This window comes from Macaca fascicularis, chromosome 7 (assembly GCF_037993035.2).
Source record: "Macaca fascicularis isolate 582-1 chromosome 7, T2T-MFA8v1.1".
Lineage (NCBI taxonomy): Eukaryota > Metazoa > Chordata > Mammalia > Primates > Cercopithecidae > Macaca > Macaca fascicularis.
This window is the reverse complement of record NC_088381.1, coordinates 19792241-19819758: the sequence shown is the minus strand read 5'-3', so window position 1 is coordinate 19819758 and position 27518 is coordinate 19792241. Positions and strand designations below refer to the sequence as shown.

Sequence of the window (27518 nt, the reverse complement as noted above, 5' to 3'; positions counted from 1 at the left end):
TAGGGCCTGAGATTTGGAGTTGGATATGGGACTCATGTTTGTGGCCCCCTGTCTTCCAGAGTCTTCCAGTGCAGTCCAGATAACATCTGAGAGTCTCTTGAGGCCACTGAAGCAAGAGGCTTCAAGGTTTGTTCTAGGCTTCTCCAGTTGGCAGGTCTTCCCCATCCTGCCCCCTCCCTCAGGGCTGCCAGGCATATCCCTGCCTGGGCCTCCTGGCACAAGAGATAAAATGAACAGGGCTACTCCCAGCAACTGGTCCAGCAGATACCAGCAGGGAGGGAGCAGGAGAGAAGGAACATGTCAGGGTGCTCACAGGAGTAGCTGGGGGGAAGTTTTGCTCTTTCCAGATTCTTAAGCCAACAAAAGTGCCTTCATCATTTTCTGTCTGAAAGACAGAAAGCCCAGAAGGAGCCCAGAAGCAACAGTTCAACACAGGTGCTTCCTGCAGCCTAGTGGATAAGAGGAGCGGCCTGCAGCCATGGGACAGGGTGAGCCAAGCCAGCGCTCCTCAGGGCTTGCTGGACTGTATGCAGCCCCTGCAGCATCACCTGTTTTCATTAAAGGAAGTGGGATGGATGGTGGGCGGGGAGGTGGTGGTATAACCACGGCAGGGGAGGGGGTACTGGTGATAGTGAGCTGGCTGTGGAGCGTGGTGTGATGGTGGGTGCTGGCGGAGGCGATGGTGGGGTGGCTGTGGAGCGTGGTGTGATGGTGGGTGCTGGTGGAGGCGGAGGCGATGGTGGGGTAGCTGTGGAGCGTGGTGTGATGGTGGGTGCTGGCGGAGGCGATGGTGGGGTGGCTGTGGAGCGTGGTGTGATGGTGGGTGCTGGCGGAGGCGATGGTGGGGTGGCTGTGGAGCGTGGTGTGATGGTGGGTGCTGGCGGAGGCGATGGTGGGGTGGCTGTGGAGCATGGTGTGATGGTGGGTGCTGGCGGAGGCGGAGGCGATGGTGGGGTGGCTGTGGAGCATGGTGTGATGGTGGGTGCTGGCGGAGGCGGAGGCGATGGTGGGGTGGCTGTGGAGCGTGGTGTGATGGTGGGTGCTGGCGGAGGCGATGGTGGGGTGGCTGTGGAGCGTGGTGTGATGGTGGGTGCTGGCGGAGGCGATGGTGGGGTGGCTGTGGAGCGTGGTGTGATGGTGGGTGCTGGTGGAGGCAGAGGCGATGGTGGGGTGGCTGTGGAGCGTGGTGTGATGGTGGGTGCTGGCGGAGGCGATGGTGGGGTGGCTGTGGAGCGTGGTGTGATGGTGGGTGCTGGTGGAGGCAGAGGCGATGGTGGGGTGGCTGTGGAGTGTGGTGTGATGGTGGGTGCTGGTGGAGGCAGAGGCGATGGTGGGGTGGCTGTGGAGCATGGTGTGATGGTGGGTGCTGGCGGAGGCGATGGTGGGGTAGCTGTGGAGCATGGTGTGATGGTGGGTGCTGGCGGAGGCGATGGTGGGGTAGCTGTGGAGCATGGTGTGATGGTGGGTGCTGGCGGAGGCGATGGTGGGGTAGCTGTGGAGCGTGGTGTGATGGTGGGTGCTGGCGGAGGCGATGGTGGGGTGGCTGTGGAGCGTGGTGTGATGGTGGGTGCTGGTGGGGGCAGAGGCGATGGTGGGGTGGCTGTGGAGCGTGGTGTGATGGTGGGTGCTGGCGGAGGCGATGGTGGGGTGGCTGTGGAGCGTGGTGTGATGGTGGGTGCTGGTGGGGGCAGAGGCGATGGTGGGGTGGCTGTGGAGCGTGGTGTGATGGTGGGTGCTGGTGGAGGTGGAGGCGATGGTGGGGTGGCTGTGGAGCGTGGTGTGATGGTGGGTGCTGGCGGAGGCGATGGTGGGGTGGCTGTGGAGCGTGGTGTGATGGTGGGTGCTGGCGGAGGCGATGGTGGGGTGGCTGTGGAGCGTGGTGTGATGGTGGGTGCTGGTGGAGGCGGAGGCGATGGTGGGGTGGCTGTGGAGCGTGGTGTGATGGTGGGTGCTGGTGGAGGCGGAGGCGATGGTGGGGTGGCTGTGGAGCGTGGTGTGATGGTGGGTGCTGGTGGAGGCGGAGGTGATGGTGATGTTGCTATGGGGTGGTTATGGGGTAGGATGTTGGGGTAAACTGGTCATGATAGCTGTATGATGATGGTGAGATGGTGATGGTGGTTAACATGGGTTTATATTCTTATCCCAAGGTCTTCATAGCATAAGTGTTCACAGCTTACTGATACAAATGAGAGATACCCTGTGATACAAATGAGAAACACCCTGGGTAGCATGAAGGTGTCACATCTTCTACAACAAATGGGAGAGAAGGAGAGGTGGGAGTCAGGGAATCCACCTAAAAGGGGCAGGAGGCAGACACAATGCAAGAAACCAACAGAGGCGGTCAGAGTCTCAGCGTCTTGGCAGGAATTATTATCTCCTGGCCTGAGAATTGCCTGGCTGTTTTGTGTCCAGGGAGAAGCAAGTGGGTAGGCAGAGGGAAATGGTGCAGGGGTGTGGGGACAATGGGATGCAGCTGTGGTTCTGTTTCTATAGAAACTGCCTCACTCCCCACCTTGGTCGGCCAGTCTGGCATGCGGAGGGCAACTGACCCTGAGACCAACACCTGAGAGGGAAATAAAAGAATTCTGGGTGAATTCAGTAAATCATCTCAGCCACGTCTTGTGAAAATAGGGCAGACACCAATAAATTGTCCTTTTTTTTTCAGACGGAGTCTCTCTCTGTCGCCAGGCTGGAGTGCAGTGGCACAATCTCGGCTCACTGCAACCTCCGCCTCCGGGGTTCAAGTGATTCTCCTGCCTCAGCCTCCCAAGTAGCTGGGACTACAGGCGCCCGCCACCACGCCCGGCTGATTTTTTGTATTTTTAGTAGAGGGGGTTTCACTTTATTGGCCAGGATGGTCTCAATCTCTTGACCTCGTGATCCACCCACCTCAGCCTCCCAAAGTGCTGGGATTACAGGCGTGAGCTACTGCACCCGGCCAAATCGTTCTTTTTATTCTTAGAGACCAGACAAATTAAAAACCTACTCAATCAGAAAAACACATTCAAAGATATCAGGAGATTGTTTAGTCCCAAACCAGAGGATGCCCCTGGGCACTAAATTCTTTCCAGGCAGTGGGTGGCAGAGGGCCCAGTAGCCACCAGATGAGAATCATTGAGTATGAGCTCATGGCGTGCCGCAGTGGCTGCAGCTGGCTTGTGCTGACTTGCAAGAGGCAATTGCTAAATTTTGAGGAATCCTGTGAACCAGTTCTTAAACAGAGGCATTATTAAAAATTAAACTGTATAAACTTACAAGTAAAAAATTTATATTAAAAAGAAAGATAATAAGTACTCTAAACTCATCACCTTCTACATATTTTACTCCTTTTCACCTTTATGTTCTTGAGGGTGTTTACGTCTCCTGTATCTCTGTGCTGGAAAAACCACATGATGATGTGCCAGTCCGCGCCTCTTCACAGTTCTGCGCTTGCTGACATCACCTCAGTAGCTTCAAACTGGCCACAGAGGGAGTATTTTACACCACAGAACTTGGCAAATGCTGTAACTCAGTACGCCCTTTCCCCTCACCACCCCTTTCCCCCAGCCAGTCGTTAAACACATCACTGCTTGAGGGGCACATGTGCGGCAGCGCTGGGGTGTTGTGAAAGGCAGAGAGGGAGGAGGGTGGGGTACTGTGCACCTCTGAAGAGCATTCCACATGGTCTCTGTGTTAACGCAACTTCTCATGGTCTGTGGTACAAATAGGAGATGCTGGGAAAACACAAAGGTGTCATTGCCTCAAGACCCAGTGGGAGAGAAGGGGAGGTAGGAGTCAATGAATCCACCTAAAAGGGGCAGAGGCAGAGATAAACCAAGAAACCAGGCAGACCTAAAGAATGCAGAAACCTCAGGGCCCCTGCGAGGGTCTGGCGGCACAGGTGGGGGCCTGAGGCCCCTGTGATGCATCTGAGAAAATCTCCTTTAAGGCTGTCCTAATGTTCTCATCCATTCATTGACAGAGCAAACACTGATTGGCTATCTATTATTAAGTTCTGCTGGGGCAGAGGATGCAGATAGGAGAAAGCACTGTACCTCGGGGAGCTTCCCCCAGTGAAAGCGGGAGCAGAGGGCTAGGCAGGTGATGGGTATCAAATGGGATAAGTGCTGAAGAAAGTGGAGCAGAGTACTGTGGGAGCCCAGAGGACTGACCTCTTCCAGGAGCAGTCAGTGAAGGCTACAGAGGTGGGTGTCTTTGGATCTTGGAAGATGAGTAGACATCTGCCAGGTAGAGAAGAGATGGTGGGAGCCTTCCAGACAGAACCGGAATCCAAATGAATTCTGGTGACTCTTGCCATAACACATAATTACTTGGATTCAGATACACTGAGGCTCGAGTCATATGACTTAGGATGTGACTAAGGCATTCCACCATCCAATCCAACTCAACCAGTCTGCAGAGGCAAGGCTTTTCCTGGGCCTCAGCACAAGCTTTGTGCTAAGCAGAAAGAGGAATCATTGTTGGTTTCTGAGTGCTGCTGTACTTCAATTTACAAATCCCAGCCTCCCTGTGGCTACTTTATCTATAGCCATGGCCTGACCAAACCAAGTGGAGGAGGGGGATACAGGGATGCAAGGGGCACCCAGGGACACCAGGACCAGACACAGAGAGGTTTCTTCCCCCCTCTGCACGCTTAAACATTTCTTCATATTCAACGATGTCAATTCTTTTGCCCTAAATAGACATCATTGGCATCTTCTATCATCCCATCACTAGTGAGAGAAAAAGTAGAACATCCTTCCCCTCTACTCTTCACCTCTAAGGCAGAGAGACTGGGAAATGAGGGAAATTTGAAGTAGGGGTATCCTGAATTTGACAAGATATGTCTTGTAGTCTAAAGGACATTGCCATCAGGGTCATATCACTTCCCTGAAGTGGGTTAGACTTCATTTCATACCTGCGAGCAAAAGCCATAGTTTCTCTCTTGTGGCAGCTGAGCCAGTACAAAACACTGCAGGCTGCCTTTCAGACCAAGGAGATTCCCAATGGCCTTCTGCCATCAAAGGAACAAAAAGTGCCCAATTCCTTTGCTGCAAGAAAAAAAAACCTAAAATTTTTTTCCCAGCATTGTTCCTTATCTTGGGCTTGCTGAACGTATCTTTTGACTTCTTTACTCCTTGTTTTTTTCTTCCCTCTTGTATTAGTCCATTCTCACACCGCTATAAAGACATACCTGAGATGGGGTAATTTGTGAAGAAAGTAAGTTTAACCAGCTCATGGTTCTGTGGGCTGTATAAGCTTCTGCTCCTGGGGAGGCCTCAGGAAACTTACAATCATGGCAGAAGGGGAAGCAAGCACATCTTCACATGGTCAGCGGGAGAGAGATAGTGAAGGAGGAGGTGCTACACACTTTTAAACAAGCAGCACTAAGGGGATGGTGCTAAACCGTTAGAAACTGCCCCCATGATCCAATCACTTCCCCCCAGGCCCCTCCTCTAACACTGGGGATTACAATTCGACCTAATATTTGGGCTGCGATGCAAAGCCAAACCATATCACCTCTGTTAAATGAGAATTGATTAACAGACTGTCATAATACTCTTGAACCACCTACGTGAAGGGTTTTTCTGGGCTGCATAGTGCTGTGAGTTTGTAGTAAGACTTTAGGTCAAAAAGCCACCATGCACAGTCTCGTGTGAGTCAGTTCCACACTCAGCCTCACTCTTCTCATCTATAAAACAAGAGAATTGGACTCAGTGATCTCAAAACCAGCTCTAAAAATTAACTGATTGTGCTCTAAGAAACAATGAGTAGGGGTGAGAAAGATTTTGGGTTTTATTCATTGCTTGTGGATTGGGACCAGAAAAAGGAGGCCAACAATGAGAATAAGCATTACATTTATGAATAATAGTAACAACAACAGCAGTTTCATTTATTGGGACTTACTGTGTAGCTGACACTGTGCTAAATGTATTATACATCATCTAATCCCCACAACTATGAAAGGAGGGATGATTATTCTAAGGAAAAGGAAACTGAGGCTCAGGGTAGTTAAGTTACTTGCCTGGGCTTGCGCAGCTAAAACGTAAGTGGAGCCGAGGATTTGAACCCTGGTCTCTCTGACTGCAGAGTCTCTGCTTGTACTTATATTGTCACATTTACTTAATTTCCATGACTTCTCTCTTTCCCACAACAGCCCTGGGTATCAAGAGCTGCGACTTTCAGGCAGCAAGAAACAATGAGGAGCACCACACCAAGGCCTTCAGCTCCCGGCGCCTCTTTGTGAGGAGGGGGCAGCCCTTCACCATCATCCTGCACTTCCGCACTCCAGTCCACGCATTTCTGCCTGCCCTGAAGAAGGTGGCCCTCATTGCACAAACTGGTTAGTGAGACAGGCCTAGACTCCTGGCAGCAGGTCTGGGGGTTTCTCTCCAGCAACCTGTTAGGGAATCAAGGGGCAAATGGCCCACACTGCAGCTGGGCTGTAAGAAGTCCTGCCCACCTGGCAGGGCAGTCATGAGGGTGCCATGAAATTATGTGCCTGGTAAATATTGTTTATGATGAGTTGGAAGCTGCCTAGCAGCAGCATCACCAAGGGCTTCTTTTCGGTTGCAAATATAATAGTAGATTTGTAGAAAATTCTGGATGGGGCTGGGCACAGTGGCTCACACCTGTAATCCCAGAACTTTGGGAGGCCGAGGTGGGTGAATCACCTGAGGTCAGGAGTTCAAGACCAGCCTGACCAACATGGTTAAACCCCGTTTCTACTAAAAATACAAAACATTAGCCAGGCATGGTGGCGGGTGCCTGTAATCCCAGCTATTCGGGAGGCTGAGGCAGGAGAATCACTTGTACCCAGGAGGTGGAGGTTGCAATGAGCCAAGATAGTGCCACTGCACTCCAGCCTGGGCGACAAAAGCAAAACTCTGTCTCAAGAAAAAAAAAACAGAAAAGAAAATTCTGGATGGAATCGAACCCAGGCTAAATATAACATTTAATTGCCAGTGTTTATTGAATCCATACTACCTGTCAGGTGTTGGGCCAAGTACTTCACACACAATAGTTCGTTCAGTTCTCCTATGGGCCATGAAGCAGGTACTATGAAGATGCCCATTTTAGAGACTATGATGTAGGTCCGTGGGTGCCAAAAACCTGTGCTCTCCTATCACTCTTTCTTGATGGGTCTCATTTCTAGACGGGTCACTTTCATTATCCTCCAAAAACAACTTTCACCTCCTCCATCTTTGTAATACCCTGACCTTATTACTCTGAGTTGTGACCAAGAAGTCCCAATGATGGACTCGTCACTGTGTGACTGCAGGAGAGCAGCCTTCCAAGGTCAACAGGACCCAAGCCACATTCCCAGTGTCCAGTCTGGGGGACCGAAAGTCGTGGAGTGCAGCGGTGGAGGAGAGAGATGCCCAGTCCTGGACCATCTCTGTGACCACACCCGCGGATGCTGTCATTGGCCACTACTCGCTTCTGCTGCAGGTCTCAGGCAGGAAGCCACGCCTCTTAGGCCAGTTCACATTGCTCTTTAACCCCTGGAGTAGAGGTAAGTTTGGACCTGGGCTAGCCTGGGCTGCACGGGGACTCCAGACACTGGAGCTGGGGTGCAGCTCTGGCAGGGAGCACCTGTGCCAGGTACCTGCAGCAACCCTCTCTAAGGACAGCACCAACACCCAGTCTGTGCCAGGGCCTTCTACCTGGATGAACCAGCTCTCAGACCAAGGGTCCTGTTTTGGTGTCGCTCCCGGGAGAAGCAGGTTGAGGCTTCCCACTGAAAGCGAAAGCTTGTCTCATCACCAGACCCTGGTGCTGGCTCAGGCTATTTCGGTCACAGGAGTTGACACTCACTGAGATGACCCTGGGAAAGCTGCCCTTCATTATAACAGTGCAGGGGTGAGAACCGGAGAGGGCCTCGGGAATGAGGTGGCCTGAAGATGGGCTTCTCTCTCTCTCCCCGCTATTCTGTCTCCAGAGTGCACTCAGGCTTTGCGGGACCTGAAGCTGATGCAATTTGGGGGACCCTCTTTAAGAAAAAGAACATACCATTTTGAATTGATAAGGCTGCCCCGCTGACCAGGGCCCCAAGCGGTCTGTGCTATTCCACAGGCCTCTGCTTCTGCTTCCCAGGAAATGTGCTGCTCCCTGTCTTTCCTCCTCTCTTCCGGCTTGTTCTGTTCTTGAAGATTTCTGGGCGCTCTCCAGACCCACCTACCCAAGTGTCTGATGGGACCCTACCATTCACCAGCCTGTGAGCGGCTTCCCTGGGGTCAGGTGACCTCCTGTGCCCCCCACCCCCAACCATGACTGCCTGTAGCAAAGCTCAGCCCTAGCTGTGGCTGGAGCCATGTCGTCTGGAAATGGCCATCTGACATAATACATGTCCAAATAAGACCCAAAGTAGGACCCATCTTCTCTTCCTCCCCACTCTGAAGATTGTGTCTGTCTTTGTTTTTAAATCTACCTCGCCCACCTTCATCCTTGGGATCCCTGAAGGGTTTGTTGGGAGAATGAAAGAGAATTTATCCCGGCCTTCCTGTCTTTACAACATCAAACAAGTACACAGCCCTTTTCCTCTCAAGAATTTTGCTGCCAACATGGCAAGGCAGGGCTGGGAAACTGGCAGAAACATGGGGAGGTGGAAGAGCCTTCCCAGGTTCTTAAGGCTGGCCCCATGTCTGGCCCACAGCTCCTGACTGCTTTTCTCTGTGGTACCTAAATCCCAGTGGGTTCTCTCTCCACTTCTCCTGTCCAGGGCAGGGTTCTCCCCTACTTCAGGTGGCCCCACCTGTCCTCAGCTCAGGCCCTTCTTTCCTGCTCCAAGGGCGCAGGCAGGTGGGTCAGCAGATGGGAGCTAGTATTCATCCAGATGCCCCACGTGGATGAATGTAGATGCAGGACCCCTCGGCTGGGGCAGGCCTTGTGGCTCTCCACGACTGCCGCTTCCCTCCAAAGCTGAGGCTTTGGTGTACCCCCAGACCACCCTGAGTCTGCTTCCAGAGCCAGGCCCTGGCAACAACCGTAAAGACCCGGCAAAGATAGTCTAGGACAGTGCTTGGCTCAGGGCGCCCACACTCTTGACTCCAGTGCCAGGAGTCCTGCCTTTGTGCTCAGTTTGTAGGGACCTGCCTAGGGAGGGCCTCTCTACCTGAGTATGGGCGGAGGTCTCTGTCTGGGCAGGGGACAGTCATTGGCTCCGCTCATCCGGGAGGTGACTGGGAAATTTTCAGATTCCCTGGCATCTCAGCGTCATCTTGGCATGCTTGGAGATGGGGATTCAAAAGGAGAGTTTTACATCGTTTTACATCCTATGATAAAAGTTGGAGCCCTGCTCATCAGCCAGGCACTTTATAAAGGGGGCTACATAAGCCCAAGCAGAGAGGAGGAGGCTGGTGCTGCCCGTGCTCTCATAAGCTACTTCCTAGAGCCCTGCAGATCCTGGGGCCAAACACCTGAGTTTGAAGTAATGTCAAAAAAAAAAAAAACCACAAAAACCAAAAAACAGTGGCGCCTAGCTGACTTCAGAGAGTACTCAGGACGGAAGGCAGGAGTGGAGGGCTACTTGGGCATAGGGTTTTGTGATTTTAGACCCCAGATTTTTCAGGGCTTCTTGATTTCTGTTGCCTTATCCTTCTGTTGCCCTGAAGACCCTCATCCCCAGATGGACCCCTGGAGGGCTCCAGAGACGTTAGCCCAGCAGCTCCTCTGGATGGTTTGGAAATCCTTTTCTCTCTAGTCCCCAGGAACTAGTCTAACCCCTGTCCACTTCACCTCGGCCATTGGGTCGGAGTGATTAGCCCTCAGCAAGCAGGGCAGTTGCCCTCCTGCTTCTAGCTTCCCAGAGTGGGTGATGGCCCCCTTAAAAGTCGCCCACCCTCCTCATGATGGCTAGCCCAACCCTAGGACGAGGAAAGCAGGAGGGGCACTGGGAAGAGACTGAGGGAGCCCTAGACTCACTTGGACACCTCCAGGGCAGAAATCCAACATTCTGACTTCCACTTCTCAACCCCACTGGTCCTTCCCACCCTCCAACCCTGTCTTGCCAAATGTTCCTCTTCCTTCTGCTCACATCCATCAGCCTATGCTTAATTGTCTTTTTTCTGAAACACCTGGTTTTTCGTCACAAATTGAACTTATGGGAAAGACCTACAAGCCACTTGGAAGCTCCCTGGCCTGTTGCCAATTTATCCAGGGACGATAGTGTTCTGGCTGTGAACAACCAGGATTTTCTTTTTTCTTTCTTTTTTTTTTTTTTTTTTTTTGAGACGGAGTTTTGCTCTTGTTGCCCAGGCTGGAGTGCAATGGCACGATCTCAGCTCACCACAACCTCCGCCTCCCGGGTTCAAGAGATTCTCCTGCCTCAGCCTCCCGAGTAGCTGGGATTACAGGCGTGCACTGTGACACATGGCTCATTTTTTGTATTTTCAATAGAGACAGGGTTTCACCACATTGGTCAGGCTGGTCTTGAACTCCTGACCTCAGGTGATCCACCTGCCTTAGCCTCCCAAAGTGCTGGGATTAGAGGCGTGAGCCACCACGCTTGGCTGATTTTCATTTGTTTTAAGAGAAAGTCTCTCACTCTGTCACCCAGGCTGGAGTGCAGTGGCACCATCATAGCTCACTGCAACCTCAAACTCCTGGGCTCAAGTTTCCTCCTGCCTCAGCCTCCTAAATAGCTAGGACTACAAATGCGCACCACCACACCTGGCTGTTTTTATTTTTTGTAGAGACAGGGTCTTGCTGTGTTGCCCAGGCTGGTCTGAAACTCCTGGTCTCAAACTGTCCTCCTGCTTTGGCCTCCCAAAGGGCTGGGATTATAGGTGTGAGCCACTGCACCTGGCCAGCCAAGCTTTTTAAGGTTGTTCTTGTCTTCCTGGCTGACCATAAGGGCCACACGCTGATTGACCCAGGGACTCTGGGCTGGGTCCCAGTGGGGGCAGTGAAAGAGGGACTTCCTCCTCAGTCTTCATTAGGCCCAGAGCTGACGGGGTGGCCTGCAGCCAAGCCTAATCTCGGCAGGGAGGACAGAGGCCTGGATGTGGAGGGTGGACCTGGCACCCCACAGGCCCTCATCCCTACCCACCTCTCGCCAGAGGATGCCGTGTTCCTGAAGAATGAGGCTCAGCGCACAGAGTACTTGTTGAACCAGAATGGTCTCATCTACCTGGGCACAGCTGACTGCATCCAGGCAGAGCCCTGGGACTTTGGCCAGGTACTAGGGCCCTCTAGGGGAGGAGTGTGTGGAGTGACTGTCCCATAACCTTGCATGTTCAGGCTAGACAGAGCTGGTAGGTCCAAAAACCGCTGGTCATGAGACCATTTATTTAGCCCGTTTCAGCCTTGTGGTGCCCCGCCCCCCTTCCTCTGGGCCACATCAGAACATCCTCCGGAGCTACCAGAATTCTTTTCCTTAAAGCTGTGGCAAATCAAGCCTCAGTTACATCCCCACTGTCTTTGAGATAAAGACCAAATCCCTCTAGGCCAACCTCCATGGCCCTTCCAGCCAGGCACCTGCTCTGCTTTCCCCATGAACCACCCCACGTTCCAACTGCTCACCATCCTCAGACCAACAAGCTGAATGTTCCCTCCGCCAGGAAGGGCTCCCCACCCTTATCTCCTGGCAAGCTCCCACCCATCTCTCAAGACCTTCTCGAAGCCTCCCCCAACCCCCGAAGGCAGAGGGAACCTCTCCACGGTGCTGCTCTGTGCCTGCATCTCTACAAGAGCCCTGGCCATGCTGCTGTGCTCTGTAATCTAAGGGGCTGCGCTGTGGGTCCATCTCCAGTCCTAAACCGTGGGCTCCTCAGGAACAGGGGGAGTATCCTCCACTCCAGGTTCAGGGCTGGTAGGGGCAGTTGGGGTTCACTAAATGGAAACGGAATGCAATGCAACAAAATGAAATAGTACAGCACGGGTCCCCGAGAGCTCACACCCTACCGGGAGTCAGACAATAGAATAGGCAAAGGACTAGATGCCTGGGAAAAGGAACCTGGGTCACATTGAGAGGTAGGGGGAGGGAGCCAGAGCTCCTCAGAGAGATGAGGCAAGGGAGGCAGGTGTGGAGTGCGGGTCTGGGAGAAGGATGAGATAATGAGGCTGTCCTGCGGGATGAGTGCCTGACCTGAGGACCCTTCATCATGGCCCTGTGTGGTCCTTAACAGTTCGAGGGGGATGTCATCGACCTCAGCCTGCGCTTGCTGAGCGAGGACAAGCAGGTAGAGAAGTGGAGCCAGCCAGTGCACGTGGCCCGTGTGTTGGGTGCCTTGGTAAGTGAGAGGCTGGGGAACGACAATAGGGCGGGGGTGAGACAAGAGCCCTCTGAGAGACCTGCCCCACCACCGTGGCCTCAGAAACCCCCAAATCACAAATGGCCCCCTCCTCCCAGGGTGTGGGGACAGTTCCGACAGAAGGGTCTGAGGAGGAGAAGAAGACAGGCAATAGCATCCACAGGGGGGAGAAAAGCAAAGAAATGTGTCCTCCCTCAGGACGCAAGCCCGCAGAAGACTAAGCCTCCTTTCCCGCCCCACACCCAGTCCCATCCTGGAACTTAGGTCCACGGGAAGGAGCTGGTAGGGCCCATCGTACCCAGTGCTTGCTGCTGCAGTGATCAAAGTGACTTCTTTTACATTTCTAAATTGTTCATAAGAATATGCAGACCATGATGGTAACTTGGTGCTTTCCCTTGTCCCTAAAAATCCTCTCAGAGGAGTCCAGTGTTCACCATTCCCTCTTTGCCACCGAAGTCCCCTCTGAAAAGGTGGTGAGGGCCCAGGCCAGACTGTGAGTTGAAAGAAGCTTGGGATAAGTGGCCTCCAGGACCCAGGTGCAAACCACCTCAAACGAGGGTGGAGGACTAAAGGTGAAACCAGCCCCCAGCCAGAAGACTTGTTAAGAAGGGCGGTCCTGGGCTCCAGCCCTAGGGCTATGGCCCAGGGGCCTAGGATGGAGCCCAGGAGCATGCAGGTTTAACCAGTACCAGGTGGCTCTGATGCTGGGGATCTGTTCACCACGGTTGGAGTACTGCGATGAGCCCTCCTTACCCATGCCCTGGAAGCTGTCCTGCCTGAGGGACTCATACTGACATCCACACATTTCCCCAAACAGCTGCATTATCTCAAGGAGAAGAGGGTCCTGCCCACCCCGCAGACCCAGACCACCCAGGAAGGGGCCTTGCTGAACAAGCGCCGGGGCAGCGTGCCCATCCTGCGGCAGTGGCTCACCGGCCGAGGCCGACCTGTGTATGATGGCCAGGCCTGGGTGTCGGCCGCTGTTGCTTGCACAGGTTGGTCCCCTTGTCTCCTGTACAGAGTGCCCTCTGCCTCTTGGGTTGTCCCCTGGCCTCCCATGTGGGAGGGACATCTCCAAAAGCAGGTGCTGCCTCCCTGCGGCCACCTTCTGTGTGGTTTCCCCGTCCCACCACACAGAAGTAGTTGCCCCAGGCAGCTCCTCCCACCAGCTTCTGCTGCTTTTCCCCCTCAAGAAATTTGGGCTCATAGGGGCCGGGCGCGGTGGCTCAAGCCTGTAATCCCAGCACTTTGGGAGGCCGAGACGGGCGGATCACGAGGTCAGGAGATCGAGACCATCCTGGCTAATATGGTGAAACCCCGTCTCTACTAAAAATACAAAAAACTAGCCGGGCGAGGTGGCGGGCGCCTGTAGTCCCAGCTACTCGGGAGGCTGAGGCAGGAGAATGGCGTAAACCCGGGAGGTGGAGCTTGCAGTAAGCTGAGATCCGGCCACTGCACTCCAGCCTGGGCGACAAAGCGAGACTCCGTCTCAAAAAAAAAAAAAAAAAAAAAAAAGAAATTTGGGCTCATTTGCAAACTCTGTTCCCAAATTCACTTAATTCCCTAACCCTGCCCCAGCAGAGCAGCTCCACCCACTGTGTTCTATGCTCCGTTGCTCTCTCCCCTGCTATATACCCCGCGTGTGGTGGAAGCTGTGCCTTACTGATCAGCCTTCATGCATCTGTTCTTGGCTGCCACTTCTAGGCTCCACACTCCTCTTCTTTCCAGGTTTTCAGTGCCCAGAGGAGACACTGAAAATCCTAGCCTCCCACACACCCCCAGCCCGGTCTCTAGAGCGCCCCCTGACACTCCACCCCTCTTCTCACAGTGCTGCGATGCCTGGGAATCCCTGCCCGTGTGGTGACCACGTTTGCCTCAGCACAGGGCACCGGCGGGCGTCTGCTCGTAGATGAGTACTATAATGAGGAGGGACTTCAGAACGGAGAAGGCCAGAGAGGCAGAATCTGGTGAGAAGCCTGAGGGAGATGAGGTTCCAGTCCAGGAAGGGCTCCAACCCTGCATGGCACACCTCTGCAGGAACCCCACCCCCTGCGTGGCCCTGGCATGGACAGTAGGCTTTCAAGGACTCTTAGAGGCTGCGCTGATGGTCAGTGGTGGTGTGCACGCCCCTTCGTGGGAGTGCCACAGCCACTTTGACACAGTGACCTCCCATCCCACTGGAACAACAACTCTGCCAGGCTGCGTTTCCAGAACCTCTTCAGCACTCCTTTTCCTTCCCACTTGAATTTTTCTCTTTGCTACATTCAGGATCTTCCAGACTTCCACAGAGTGCTGGATGACACGGCCTGCCTTGCCCCAGGGTTATGATGGATGGCAGATTCTGCACTCAAGTGCTCCTAATGGAGGTGGAGGTAAAGCCTAGGGGTGGGTCCAGGACCACGCAGGGCTGCACAGAGCTGAAGAAATCCCCCGGAGAGGACTCGGGAGCAGCAGGCAGTCCCAAAGGGGTCTGCATCCTCGAAAACAGTAGAAGCACAAGGCATGACAGCAGCCAGCAGAAAGCTGACCTGATGCCAGTGGGCTCATGGGAGTAGAGGTGCCTGCCATCCTGGCTACAAGGCTGTAGGGAGATGAGGCACTTTAGAGCCGCGGGTGAGGGAGTTGGGTCACAGTGAAGGGCAGAGGATCTTAAGATGGCAAGTGACTGTGCTAGACCAGGGGCTTGCAGCAGGGGGTTCTGAAGTTCTGGACATGGATGAAGAGGGTATCCGGATAGGCTCAAGCCCAGGAAGCTTCAGGACCCACAGAAAGATAGCTCTTCCTCACCCAGGAACAGAAATGGCACAGAGCCTGGCACCTAGTAAGTGCTCAAGAAAAGTGGCCCTATTCCTGTCATATCCATGGTAAAACTGGCTTGAGAGCTCCTCACTCTAAGTGTGGCTCTCTGAGCTTCTGCCTGTTCCTGAGAGGGCTCCTGCCAGGGGCCATGACCAAAAAGTTTTATCACTAAATAGTTGATGACTAAATAGTTTCACCTCTGTGACTCTCTCAGAAACCCTGCCTAGTGCTCACCTCTGACGCTGGTCCTTGGGGAAGGAAAATAGGCTAGAGGATGGGGACTGAGGTGATGCAGTTCTGAACTGAGCAGAGGTCTAGGCACGGCTCCCATACTCACCAACCTTTTTCTCCCTCAGTCCTGGGGTTCTGTGATCTCGTGCCAGTCAGAGCAGTCAAGGAGGGGACGCTGAGGCTGACCCCAGCAGTGTCAGACCTTTTTGCTGCCATAAATGCCTCATGTGTGGTCTGGAAGTGCTGTGAGGATGGGAAACTGGAGTTGACTGACTCCAACACAAAGTACGTTGGCAACAACATCAGCACCAAGGGTGTGGGCAGTGACCGCTGTGAGGACATCACTCAGAACTACAAGTATCCTGAAGGTATGGGCCAGGGAAGGGCCCAGGCTTCTCGGTACCTGAAATAGCAAGCGAGGGAAAGGGATGGGCCTGGCAGATGCAGTCGGGAAGAGCCTTGTCCTTTCCCCATCATATAAAACAGGGTTTCTCAACCCCATTTGACACCATTGACATTTGGGCGCAGATATGTCTTTGTTGTAGGGACTGTGCACCCTAGGACATTTGGCGGCATTCCTGACCCTCAGAGGAAGTCTAAATTCTTTCACACAGGAAGATTCAGTTCCCTGCAAAACTGTCCTCAGAGACAGTGTTGACTTGTCCCCAACCTTCCTCTCTCATCGTTCAAGCGGCGAATTCATAGCACTTGAAAAAGAACTTGGTCCTTGAGTGCTTTGGAAGAGACACACTGTATCGGTGGTGGATCTGCCTGACACAGACATTTTTGGGCTAAATACGGCCTTAGTGGCTTGCAGAGCTCTCATGACTTTGGCATTTGAGCAGAAGTGGGTAAATGGTTTTGATTCCCAGGGTTTTATGAGAAGCGTGTATACCACCTGGGTAAAAGGTCAGCTTTGTTTCTTCCCTTTTCCAGGGTCTCTTCAGGAAAAAGAGGTGCTGGAGAGAGTTGAGAAAGAGAAAATGGAACATGGGAAAGACAACGGCATCCATCCTCCCACTCTCCAGACTGCCAATCCTCTGTACCTGCTCTTGAAAGCACCCAGCTCCCTACCCCTGAGAGGGGATACCCAGATCTCAGTGACGCTGGTTAACCACAGTGAGCAGGAGATGGCAGTGCTGCTGGCAATCGGGGTCCAGGCTGTGCACTACAACGGTGTCCTTGCTGCCGAGCTCTGGAGGAAGAAGCTGCACCTCATGCTCAGTGCCAACCTGGGTAACGCTCTATGCCCCCACCAGACACCCCCCAACACACACAGCCCCTGCCTTGGGAAGGCAGTAGCCACAGGGCACCCCCTGCAGTCTCTAGAGATGGCTTTGAGCCCCTGCTGCTCACTCTCGTGTTCTCTCTCATTCACTCATTCAACACATATTTACTGGGCCCGAAGCAGGAAAAAAACATGATGCCAACTGCAGTCAGGTAAGTAAACAGACCCTTCGCAGCAGTGTGAGAAGTGTTTGCTGAGTTTAACAGAGTGGAACGGCAGAAGAGCACCTCCCCCCAGCCTGGAGTAAGCTGCCCCCAAATAAATTGTACTGCATTGAATCTGGAAGGATGAGTAGGAGAGTAATGGCCAGAAAAGTAAGTCACAGCATTCCAGACGGAAGGAGTAACATGTGCAAAGGGCCCTGTTCATCTCTGAGGTTCTTATTTACTTGGTCTGAGATGGGGTCCAGGCATTGTTTTTTTCTTGTTTTTTGTTTTAAACACCCTGTGTTATTCTACGGTTAAGATTCCCTGAACTAGAACAATTGCTTTTAAATTTTGCTGCACATTAGAATCACCTGGGGAAGTGTGACGCTCAGCCTGTATCTCAGGCCAATTAAATCACAAATTCCATGGTGGGCTGGACGCAGTGGTTCATGCCTGTAATCCCAGCACTTTGGGAGGCCAAGGCGGGTGGATCACCTGAGGTCAGGAGTTCAAGACCAGCCTGGGCAACATGGTAAAACCCCAACTCTACTAAAAATACAAAAATTAGCCGGGCTTGGTGTCACACGCCTGTAATCCCAGCTACTGGGGAGACTGAGGCAGGAGAATCGCTTGAACCCAGGAGGCGGAGGTTGCAGTGAGCCAAGATCGTGCCACTGCACTCCAGCCTGGGTGACACAGTGACACTCCATCTCAAAAAGGAAAAAAAAAAAAAAAAAAAAAAGAAACTCCATGGTGGAACACATCAGAATTTTTAAAAACTCAAGTAACTCCCATGTGCAGACAAGTGTGAGAATCAGTTGACAAGAGCTTGTCTACAGCATTGCAACAGCCTTGTAACCGGTCACCTCACCTCCAGTCTCTGTATCACTCTTCCCTTTCCAAGCATGGGAGGAGAGGAGTCGGGGGAGTGGTGTGAGAGCTGGACAGGGCCCAGGTGACACAGCGTCTTGTCTCTCTTGCTAAGGACTTTGAGTTTTGTTCTCTGGGTAATGGAAAACTGGTGGAAGTTTCAACCAGGGTAGTCAATGGAATCAGAAATTCGTTTTAACAAGAAAGAACTTTTGGCAGAATGGAATGGAAAGGGTCATATAAGAAAAGTGCTTCTTAACCTTAGCTGCACATTGTGTCATCTGGGGAACTTATTTTGTGGGCAGGGTAGGGGGCACCCTTCTGAGCCAGAGTAGGCTCAGAGTCTCTGATCATCTGGAAACTTTCAGAACTGCTTATGTCTTGGCCTCACCGCCAGAGTCTGATATAACTGATTGGGGTGGGCCTGGCATCGGGATTGTTTTGTAAAGCTCCCCACTTGATTCTAATGTGCATCCAGAGTCTTGAGAAGCACGGGATTGAAGATGAGAAGGTTTTGTAATCATCAAGTCAAGAAATGAAGGCCAAACTAAGCTAGCAGCACTTAGAGTTAAAATGTATTACGGAGTTGGGATAGACGGGGCTTGCGAATGTGTGAGTGTATATATGTGTGTGGTGGGTGCTTCTGGTTTGGGTGAGTCACTAGAATAGGAAAAATGGGGAAGAGCAGGTTTGGGGAGAAAAAGGATGAATTTGGTTGTGGCACATTGTGTCTGAAAGCCCGTGACACATGCATGTGCAGCTGACCAGTGGGCAGCAGGAAACCTTGGTAAGATAAAGTTCTGGGCTGGAGCTCAGATGTGGAAACCCCAGCACAGGGGGGCCAACAAAGAGTCAGGGCATAGATGAGCTCACAGCAGTGGGGAAGAGGACAGTGAGATGAGAAGGTGAGGAGGGAACCCGGCGGCAGCAGCAGCATTTAGGGGGCGGTCAGGGGAAGAGCAGGGTAAGGGAGGCCAAACAGTCAAAGAGAGAAAGGAGGCACCCAGCAAGATCAGCAGAAAGGGCACGAGGTGTCAAGGCTGAAGAGCACTATTAAGAGAGTGGGCTTGCAGAGAAGTTTCCTGGGCGTTAAGCCGATTGAGTTGGGAAAGTGAGACAAACCGTCTCGTCCTCCTTGGAGGCAGGACAGAAAAAGGAGAGGCTGCGGAGTGGTCAGCCAGGGACACTGGACAGAGGGAGAGAGCTGAACCCACTTCTATGCTGAGGAAAATACGCAGGCAAGAGGGAAAGAATGAGCCTCAGGAGAGACGGGTTAAAATTGATAACGCTCTGCCTGGGGATATGAGACAACTAGAATCACTGTAGCTCACATTTATCAGGCACTTACTGTTTGCCCAAAATGATATTAAGTGCTTAATGTGCATCATCTTGTTAGGCTTCACCACAACGTTCTGAGGCAACAACCATCGCTATCCCCACTTCACAGATGAGGAGATGAGACACAGAGAGGCTCAATAATTTACTCAGGTTACTCCGCTAGTGTGATGGGGTCAGGAGGGGGGACAGATTTAGAAAGCAGAGGATTCACTTGGGCGGGGGGGATACCTCATCCCCTAAGCAGTGGTGATAGTAGGAGTCGATATTTCTTCTGTAGGGTGACAGAGCAAGACCCTGTCTCTAACACAAAACAAAACAAAAACCCTACAAACAACACAAACCATCCCACTAGGAAGGCATTATTAGACAAGGACACTGAGGCTCAAAGAGCTTAACTCGTTTCACTTCACGGGGACCCTTCCCCAACCCCACTGAGGTGGTCTGCCAAGAGCGTTGTTGAGGGTGGTGATGGGGATGAGGGTGAGGACTGAGGTCTTGAGTGGGTTCCAAGCATACAATTGTTGGGGAAAATGGGGCATCTTTCTGGTCTCAGTGAGGCCCTGAGTCCTTTGCATTGTGTGTGTAACTATGGCTGTTTCTGGGGTACACACACCTGTTGGCACTGACTCCCCCGTCATGTGTTTCAGAACAGACAATAACCATTGGCCTGTTCTTCTCCAATTTTGAGCGAAACCCACCCGAGAACACCTTCCTTAGACTCACCGCCATGGCAACACACTCTCAGTCCAGCCTTAGCTGCTTTGCTCAGGAAGACATTGCCATTTGTAGACCGCATCTTGCCATCAAGGTAGGCACCAGTCCTCCCCTGAGTTGCCCTCATCTGCCACCACTCAGGTCCCCATTTCAGAAGGAATCCAAGCCCCTTCAGAGCAGATGACTGTGCTGCAGGATTACCAGAAAATGCTACATTTAAGAGCTCCTTCCCTTGAAAGACATAGTTTCTTACATACCCTATTAAGGTGTAAATCTTCCAACTTCTTTAGTTAGTTAAGTAAAGGTTTCTAAAATTGGGGCCTTCCCAGTTGCTGCCTCCTACCTACAGGGATCATAATAGCCTATGTTTCTTTAGCACTCCACACACATGCCAGAGGGTTTTCACCTCCTCTCTCTCTCTCTCTCTCTCTTCTCTATTCTTTCCCTTTCTTTCTTTCTTTCTCTTTCTTTCTTTCCCTTTCTTTCTTTCTTTCTTTCTTTCTTTCTTTCTTTCTTTCTTTCTTTCTTTCTTTCTTTCTTTCTTTCTTTCTTTCTTTCTTTCTTCTTTCTTTCTCTCTCTCTCTCTCCCCTTTTCTTTTCTTCTCTTTTCTTTCTTTCTTTCCCCTGTGAGGTAGAACTGTTCCCATTATTCAGATGAAAAAAACTGAGCCCTAGAGAGCAACATGCCCAAGATTATAAAAACAGAACGTTCTAGAGGCTTATCGCTCTTGGTCCAGCCCTCTTTCCATGTGTCTACCCTGGCCAAAATGAATGAGATCTGATCCCTGCCCTCTAGCAGGTTATAGTTTAGTTAGGGAGACACAACATTTGGTCTTCCAGGTAAGTGCTTTAATAGATGCACAAAGTTGCTATGGAATAAGTGAAGCAAAGGGGATTAATTCCAGCTGATGGGTTCGGGGATGACATTATGAAAGGGATGACATTATGAAAGAGATGACATCTATGCTGGGCCTTGAAAAATGGGTACCCTTTCAGTACAGAGGTAGGGGAAGGCCACTGAAGACAGAAGAAGACAACAAAGAGGTGCAATGGAAGGTAGCCTGAGGGGTGTGCTGGGGATGGGACAGTCCCTGACGGGGCTGGGATGTCACTTAGTCATGGGAAGAACAGGTGAGGTGGGAGAGGGGGGTTGGGGGCACACCGTGAAGAATGTTGAATACAATGTAAACTGAATTCCGAAGACGGTGGAAAACCCTCCAAGGGGTCTGCCTAGAGGAGAGGCAACGTCAGAAATCATCAGTGATGGACCAAGGGTGGGAATAAACGCAGGAGGAGCAGGTAGAGCGGCAGAAAATGTCAGCTGTGAAGCTTCGGTCAGCTCAGCAGAGATGAGGAAACTTACTGAGGAGGGTACAGGGGTGCATGGGAGGAGAGAGTGACTGCGGCTGTGCCCTTGGCATCCACACCAGGTATTGCCTCTTCCCACAGATGCCAGAGAAAGCAGAGCAGTATCAACCCCTCACAGCCTCAGTCAGCATCCAGAACTCCATAGATGCCCCCATGGAGGACTGTGTGATCTCCATCCTGGGAAGGGGGCTCATTCACAGAGAGAGGAGGTACAGGTAAGCAAAGACAGGCTTCTAATCCTCCTGAAATGTCTCAATGGGTCAGAAAGGTGGGGCCCAAGAGAGAGACTCTCTCTTTGCCACGTCCATGCAGACAGCAGATACCCCCAGAAACTGAACTAAAGGATTAGGGCTACCAAGTGGCTTCCCTCATCTTGGGACTACCATATCTGCAAGAGGATGGGAGTGAGGCAGGCTGTGTGGGCCCCCTGGGCACCCACCTGCCCTGGCTGCTGCCCTGATCCTGCAGGGAGAGCCTGGGTGTTGCTGTGAATGTAGGCGAGGGCATTAGGGCTAGGTATTGGAGAGTAATGAAGGGAGGCCAGGCTATCTCTCATTGTGGTCAGAGGGCTACATTCTGGTAGTCACCACCACAATACACAATTTTGTTTAATTTATTCCCTTTTATTCCCATTTTCACCACCACCCTTCATATCCTTTAATTCGTATATGTAAAATGTGTACTGTTGCTTTCATGAGCCTGTATTTTTAACTTTATATATAAATTTATATTTAATTGCTTTTCTTTTCACTCGGAACTATGTTCTTAAGATTTATGCCCATACGTCTTCTGCTACAAAATACTTCATCATGTACACCCACCACTTTCTACCACTCCACTCCACAGAGATGGGCACCCAGAGTGCCTCCAACTCTCTGACACTGCAAATAATGTTGCAGTGAACATCCTCACACAAGTCTCCTTACATACTTGTTTGAAAATTTGGTGGAGTCTGGGGATCTATATACCCAGGAATAGAATTGCTGGGTCACAGGATATGATGTGGTTTGACCAGGTACTGTCAGATTTGCAGAATGGCTGCAGGAGTCTCCACTCCCTCCAGCAGTACATGAGAGTTTCTATATTCCTACCTCTCCTTCATTCCTGGCAATACCCAGCTATTAACATTTTCTTCCAGTCTAATAAAAATGAAGTAATATCTTACTATTATTTTAATTGCAACTCTTCATATGTTTGTTAGCCTTTTATGTCTTCTCCTCGGTAAGTAGTTTGTCTTTATTTTGCCCACTTTTCCTTTGGTGTTTCTGCACTTCCTTCTTATTGATTTGTAGAAGTTTCCTGTAGAGTCCAGGTATTAGTCCCTTGTTGGTTTTAGATGTTGCAAATATCTTCTTTCATTATGTCTACTGCATCCTTAGTTGAATAGACAGTATAAAGTTCAAGATACCTACTCTACCATCGCTGAGGTCCCTAGCAGGTGTTTGGGTTACTGAGCCACTGCCTCAGCCTCATGAAACTTAATGAGTCATTCTTGCTAAGAAATCAAGAGGAGGGACTGTCAACATTTAACCAGACTTTTGTGATCTCCCAAATCGGTTGTGGGGCAAAGCTCCCCAAAGGAAGTCTGTCACCAAAAGGTTTATAGGCAGGTCAGGAGGTCACTGACAAGGCTCCAAACACCACCTGCTGACATACTGACACCCTATCCATAAGCCTGCTACACCCGCTGTGCTTAACAATAAGCAAGGGTTCCAAAGCTATAGCTCTTTGTATTAGTTTGTTTTCACGCTGCTAATAAAGACATACCCGAGACTGGGAAGAAAATGAGGTTTAATTGGACTTACAGTTCCAAATGGCTGGGGAGGCCTCAGAATCATGGCGGGAGGCGAAAGGCACTTCTAACAGGGTGGTGGCAAGAGAAAATGACGAAGAAGCAAAAGAGGAAACCCATGAGAAACCTATCGGCTCTCATGAGACTTACTCACTATCACGAGAATAACATGGGAAAGACCAGCCCCTGTAATTCAATTACCTTCCCCTGGGTCCCTCCTCTGAGGAATGGGTGATAGAACTCAAGTTGAGATTTGGGTGGGGACACAGCAAAATCATATCATTCCACCCCTGGCCCCTCCAAATCTCATGTCCTCACATTTCAAAACCAATCATGCCTTCCCAACAGTTCCCCAAAGTCTTAACTCATTTCAGCATTAATCTAAAAGTCCACAATCCAAAGTCTCACTTGAGACAAGGCAAGTCCCTTCTGCCTATGAGCCTGGAAAATCAAAAGCAAGCTAGTTACTTCCTAGATACAATGGGGGTACAGGTATTGGGTAAATACAGCCATTCCAAATGGAGGAATTGACCAAAACAAAGGAGTTACACGACCCATGCAAGTCCAAAATCCAGCAGGGCAGTCAAATTTTAAGGCTCCAAAATGATCTCCTTTGACCCCAGGTCTCCTATCCAGGTCACATTGATGCAAGAGGTGGGTTCCCATGGTCTTGGGCAGCTCTGCCCCTGTGGCTTTGCAGGGCACAGCATCCCTCCCAGTTGCTCTCATGGGCTGGCATTGAGTGTCTGTGGTTTTTCCAGGCACACAGTGCAAGTTGTCAGTGGATCTACCATTCTGGGGTCTGGAGGATGGTGGTCCTCTTCTCACAGCTCAACTTGGCAGTGCCCCAGTAGGGACTCTGTGTGGGGGCTCTGACCCCACATTTCTCTTCTGCACTGCCCTAGCAGAGATTCTCCATGAGGGCCCCACCCTTGCAGCAAACTTTTGCCTGGGCCCCCAGCAATTTCCATAGATAATCTGAAATCTAGACGGAGGTTCCCAAACCTGTTCTTGACTTCTGTGCACCCACAGGCTCAACACAGCTTCCATGTGGAAGCTGCCAAGGCTTGGGGCTTCCACCCTCTGAAGCCACAGTCCAAGTTGTATGTTGGCCCCTTTCAGCCACAGCTGGAGTGGCTGGGACACAGGGCACCAAGTCCTTAGGCTGCATACAGCACAGGAACCCAGGGCCTGGCCGACTAAACCACTTTTTCCTCCTGGGCCTCTGGGCCTGTGATGGGAGGGGCTGCCATGAAGTTCTCTGACATGGCCTGGAGACATTTCCCCCTTGATCTTCAGGATTAACATTAGGCTCCTTACTACTTATGCAAATTTCTGCAGCCAGCTTGAATTTTTCCCCAGAAAATGGGTTTTTCTTTTCTATTGCATAGTCAGGCTGCACATTTTCCAAACTTTTATGCTCTGCTTCCCTTATAAAACTGAATGCCTTTAACAGCACCCAAGTCACCTCTTGAATGCTTTGCTGATTAGAAATTTCTTCCACCAGATACCCTAAATCATCTTTCTCAAGTTCAAAGTTCCAAAAATCTCTAGGGCAGGGGCAAAATGCCACCAGTCTCTTTGCTAAAACATAACAAGAGTCACCTTTGCTCCAGTTCCCAACAAGTTCCTCATCTCCATCTGAGACCACCTCATCCTGGATTTTATTGTCCATATTGCTATCAGCATTTTGGGCAAAGCCATGCAACAAGTCTCTAGGAAGTTTCAAGCTTTCCCACATTTTCGTCTTCTTCTGAGCCCTTCAAGCTGCTCCAATCTCTGCCTGTTACCCAGTTCCAAAGTCACTTCCACATTTTCAGGTATCTTTTCAGCCATGCCCCAATCTACTCATGCCAATTTACTGTATTAAGTTTGTTTTCATGCTGCTGATAAAGACATACCTGAGACTGGGAAGAAAAAGAGGTTTAATTGGACTTACAGTTCCATATGGCTGGGGAGGCTTCAGAATCATGGCAGGAGGCAAAAGGCACTTCTAACAGAGTGGTGGCAAGAGAAAATGAGAAAAAAGCAAAAGCAGAAACCCCTGATAAGTCCACCAGATCTCATGAGACTTATTCACTATCACGAGAATAGCATGGGAAAGACCAGCCCCCATGATTCAATTACCTCCCCCTGGGTCCCTTCCACAACTCATGGGAATTCTGGGAGATAGAATCCAAGTTGAGATTTGGGTGGGGACACAGCCAAACCATATCATTCTTCCAAACAAACTCCAGTATGATTACCAGGAACTGAACCAGAAGGAAGTCACAGATGACAGAAGGAACAACAGATGTAGCTTGGAAGCCCTTAGGATGTATCTCTTCTCAACCATGCAGTTGCTTAGCATTGGGCGGTTCCTGCCTTCTATTCCTTTATAAACACTTCCGTTTTAATAGCAAGGTACTTAGATGTTTATTTCTGCATGATCCACCTCTTCAAGCAAGGAAGGATCAAAGTCACTGGGACCAGCAGAGCAATGAACCTGGGACAGAACTAGCACCTGCCTTTTCCTTTATTTCAGATTTGGTTCAGTGCGGCCTGAAAACACCATGTGTACCAAGTTCCAGTTCACGCCGACACATGTGGGGCTCCAGAGGCTCACTGTGGAAATGGACTGCAACATGTTCCAGAACCTAACCAACTATAAAAATGTCACCGTGGTAGCCCCTGAACTTTCAGCTTAAATTTCCAGCTCTATCACCACTCTCCTGCCAACCCTTGCTCTACAATCTAAACCAAACATGTGCTAGGAAGAGAAACTTTGCGTCTCAGTGTTTGTGTTGCTATAAAGGAATACCTGAGGCTGGGTAGTTTAAAAGAAAAGAGGTGTATTTGGCTCACAGCTCTGCAGGCTGTACAAGAAACAGTGAGGGCTTCAGGATGCTTCTACTCATGCAGGAAGGTGAAGGGAGCCAACGTGAGCAGAGATCACAGGGCAAGAATGGGTGGCGGGGGGTAGATGCCAGGTGCCAGCCTCATTTTAACAGCCAGCTCTGGGGTGGGGGAGGGACGTATAGAGCAAGAACTCATTACCCCAAGGACGCAACCAATCCATCCATGAGGGATCCAAACACCTCTCATTAGGCCCCACCTCCAACACTGGTGATCAAATTTCAACATGAGGTTCGCAGCGTTGAATATCCAAACTACATCACTTTATCAGAAAAATGAATAGTCGTTCGGGATAAGCAGAAGAGTGACCAAGAACAAAACCAGATTCCCAGAAATCAATAGACAAGATGTTTATTTCTGTTACCTCAGCTAAGGCAGCCATGAAGACCAGCTGTCTTACAATAGACACTACTGGGCTGAAATGACAAAAAGAAGCCTTTGAAAAGGTGCTCAGTTACCTTTAAAGAGTACATTCAGATTGTTCAGGTTCAGGTTTTTCGCAACCATTTTACTGCTCATTAATACATTCGTAACTTAGGGGTAAGGGAAAGGATCTAACAGTTAAATCATTCTTATATTTCTGATGAAGTGGGATATTATCCCAAAATGGAATTTTTAGGTAATCTCAAAATTACATTGATCAAGCTGGGCTCGGTGGCTCACACCTGTAATCCCAGCACTTTGGGAGGCTGACGTGGGCAGATCACCTGAGGTCAGGAGTTCGAGACCAGCCTGGCCAACATGGTGAAATCCCATCTCTACTAAAAACACAAAAATTAGCTGGGCATGGTGGTGTGCATCTGTAGTTCCAGCTACTTGGGAGGCTGAAGCCAGAGAATCGCTTGAGAACCTGGGAGGCGGAGGTTGCAGTGAGCTGAGATTGTGCCACTGCACTCCAGCTTAGGGGACAGAGTGAGACTCCATCTCAAAAAAAAAAAAAAAATTTACATTGATCAGTGCTTTCCCTGATCGTTATCCTTAAAGATCCAAACATGACTGAACGAAGTTATACAATATAGGACCTGAAAGAAAAATTCAGCTACAGATAGGTCTTTTTTTTTTTTTGAGACAGAGTCTTGCTCTGTCACCCAGGCTGGAGTGCAGTGGCACGATCTCAGCTCACTGCAAGCTCCGCTTCCTGGGTTTACGCCATTCTCCTGCCTCAGCCTCCCGAGTAGCTGGGACTACAGGCACCCGCCACCTCGCCCGGCTAGTTTTTTGTGTTTTTTAGTAGAGATGGGGTTTCACCGTGTTAGCCAGGATGGTCTCGATCTTCTGACCTCGTGATCCGCCCATCTCAGCCTCCCAAAGTGCTGGGATTACAGGCTTGAGCCACCGCGCCCGGCCCTTGGTCTTTATATTAGAGTTCTACATTCATTAAGTATCCCACAATTAAAGTCTGATGTTAATAACATGAATTTGGTCCAGCAGAGAAATATAAAAGTATATAAAACATAGGCTCTATATGAAAGGATAAAAGAACTAGTCTCCTGTTGTACAAAGTTATTTTGTTTATGTTTTTTTGTTGCCTTGGCACTCTATCAGTTTGATTCTAGTTCCTTCCCTTTATGACACTTGTTAACAGTACAAAATGGCACTTCAAAACAGTCAATTAAAACTCATTTGGCTTAAAGAATTTCAACCCCAAGTATACATTAGTCACTCAAAGAATGACTGCTGTTGCTGATTATACCTAAAGAGGGCAGAAAGGCATATGTGATGAATTACACCTACAGAAGGAAGATGATGGGCATGAGAGGTGCCGGAGACCTGTAGGACATGCATAAGGCCCTATTCAGCTCACCAGAATATACATCATTACAGGTTTACGCTGCTTTCCAATA

General features: G+C 50.7%; 1 protein-coding gene across 3 annotated transcripts; it reads left to right on the top strand.

The window, feature by feature from the left end:
- Positions 1–254: 254 nt before the first annotated feature.
- EPB42 (erythrocyte membrane protein band 4.2) lies at positions 255–25541 on the top strand. 3 transcript variants are annotated; one of them, XM_005559328.5, is made up of 13 exons: positions 255–488; positions 6137–6322; positions 7262–7495; positions 11040–11158; positions 12108–12212; positions 13051–13228; positions 14062–14200; positions 14502–14605; positions 15389–15631; positions 16200–16499; positions 19553–19713; positions 21069–21202; positions 25304–25541. In XM_005559328.5, exons 1-13 carry the CDS (start codon positions 479–481, stop codon positions 25464–25466), a joined length of 2076 nt encoding a protein of 691 aa, XP_005559385.2. In that variant the 5' UTR covers positions 255–478; the 3' UTR covers positions 25467–25541. The 3 variants fall into 3 exon arrangements, with proteins under 3 accessions (XP_005559385.2, XP_045251280.1, XP_045251281.1); XM_045395345.3 differs by lacking the exon at positions 7262–7495; XM_045395346.3 differs by lacking the exon at positions 19553–19713.
- The last annotated feature ends 1977 nt before the right edge of the window (positions 25542–27518 follow it).

Bases quoted from the DNA above. Each gene is read 5' to 3' on its own strand.
- EPB42 (XM_005559328.5), top strand. The intron at 11,159-12,107 runs GTACTAGGGCCC...GGTCCTTAACAG, and splicing joins AGCCCTGGGACTTTGGCCAG to TTCGAGGGGGATGTCATCGA. The intron at 12,213-13,050 runs GTAAGTGAGAGG...TTCCCCAAACAG, and splicing joins CCCGTGTGTTGGGTGCCTTG to CTGCATTATCTCAAGGAGAA.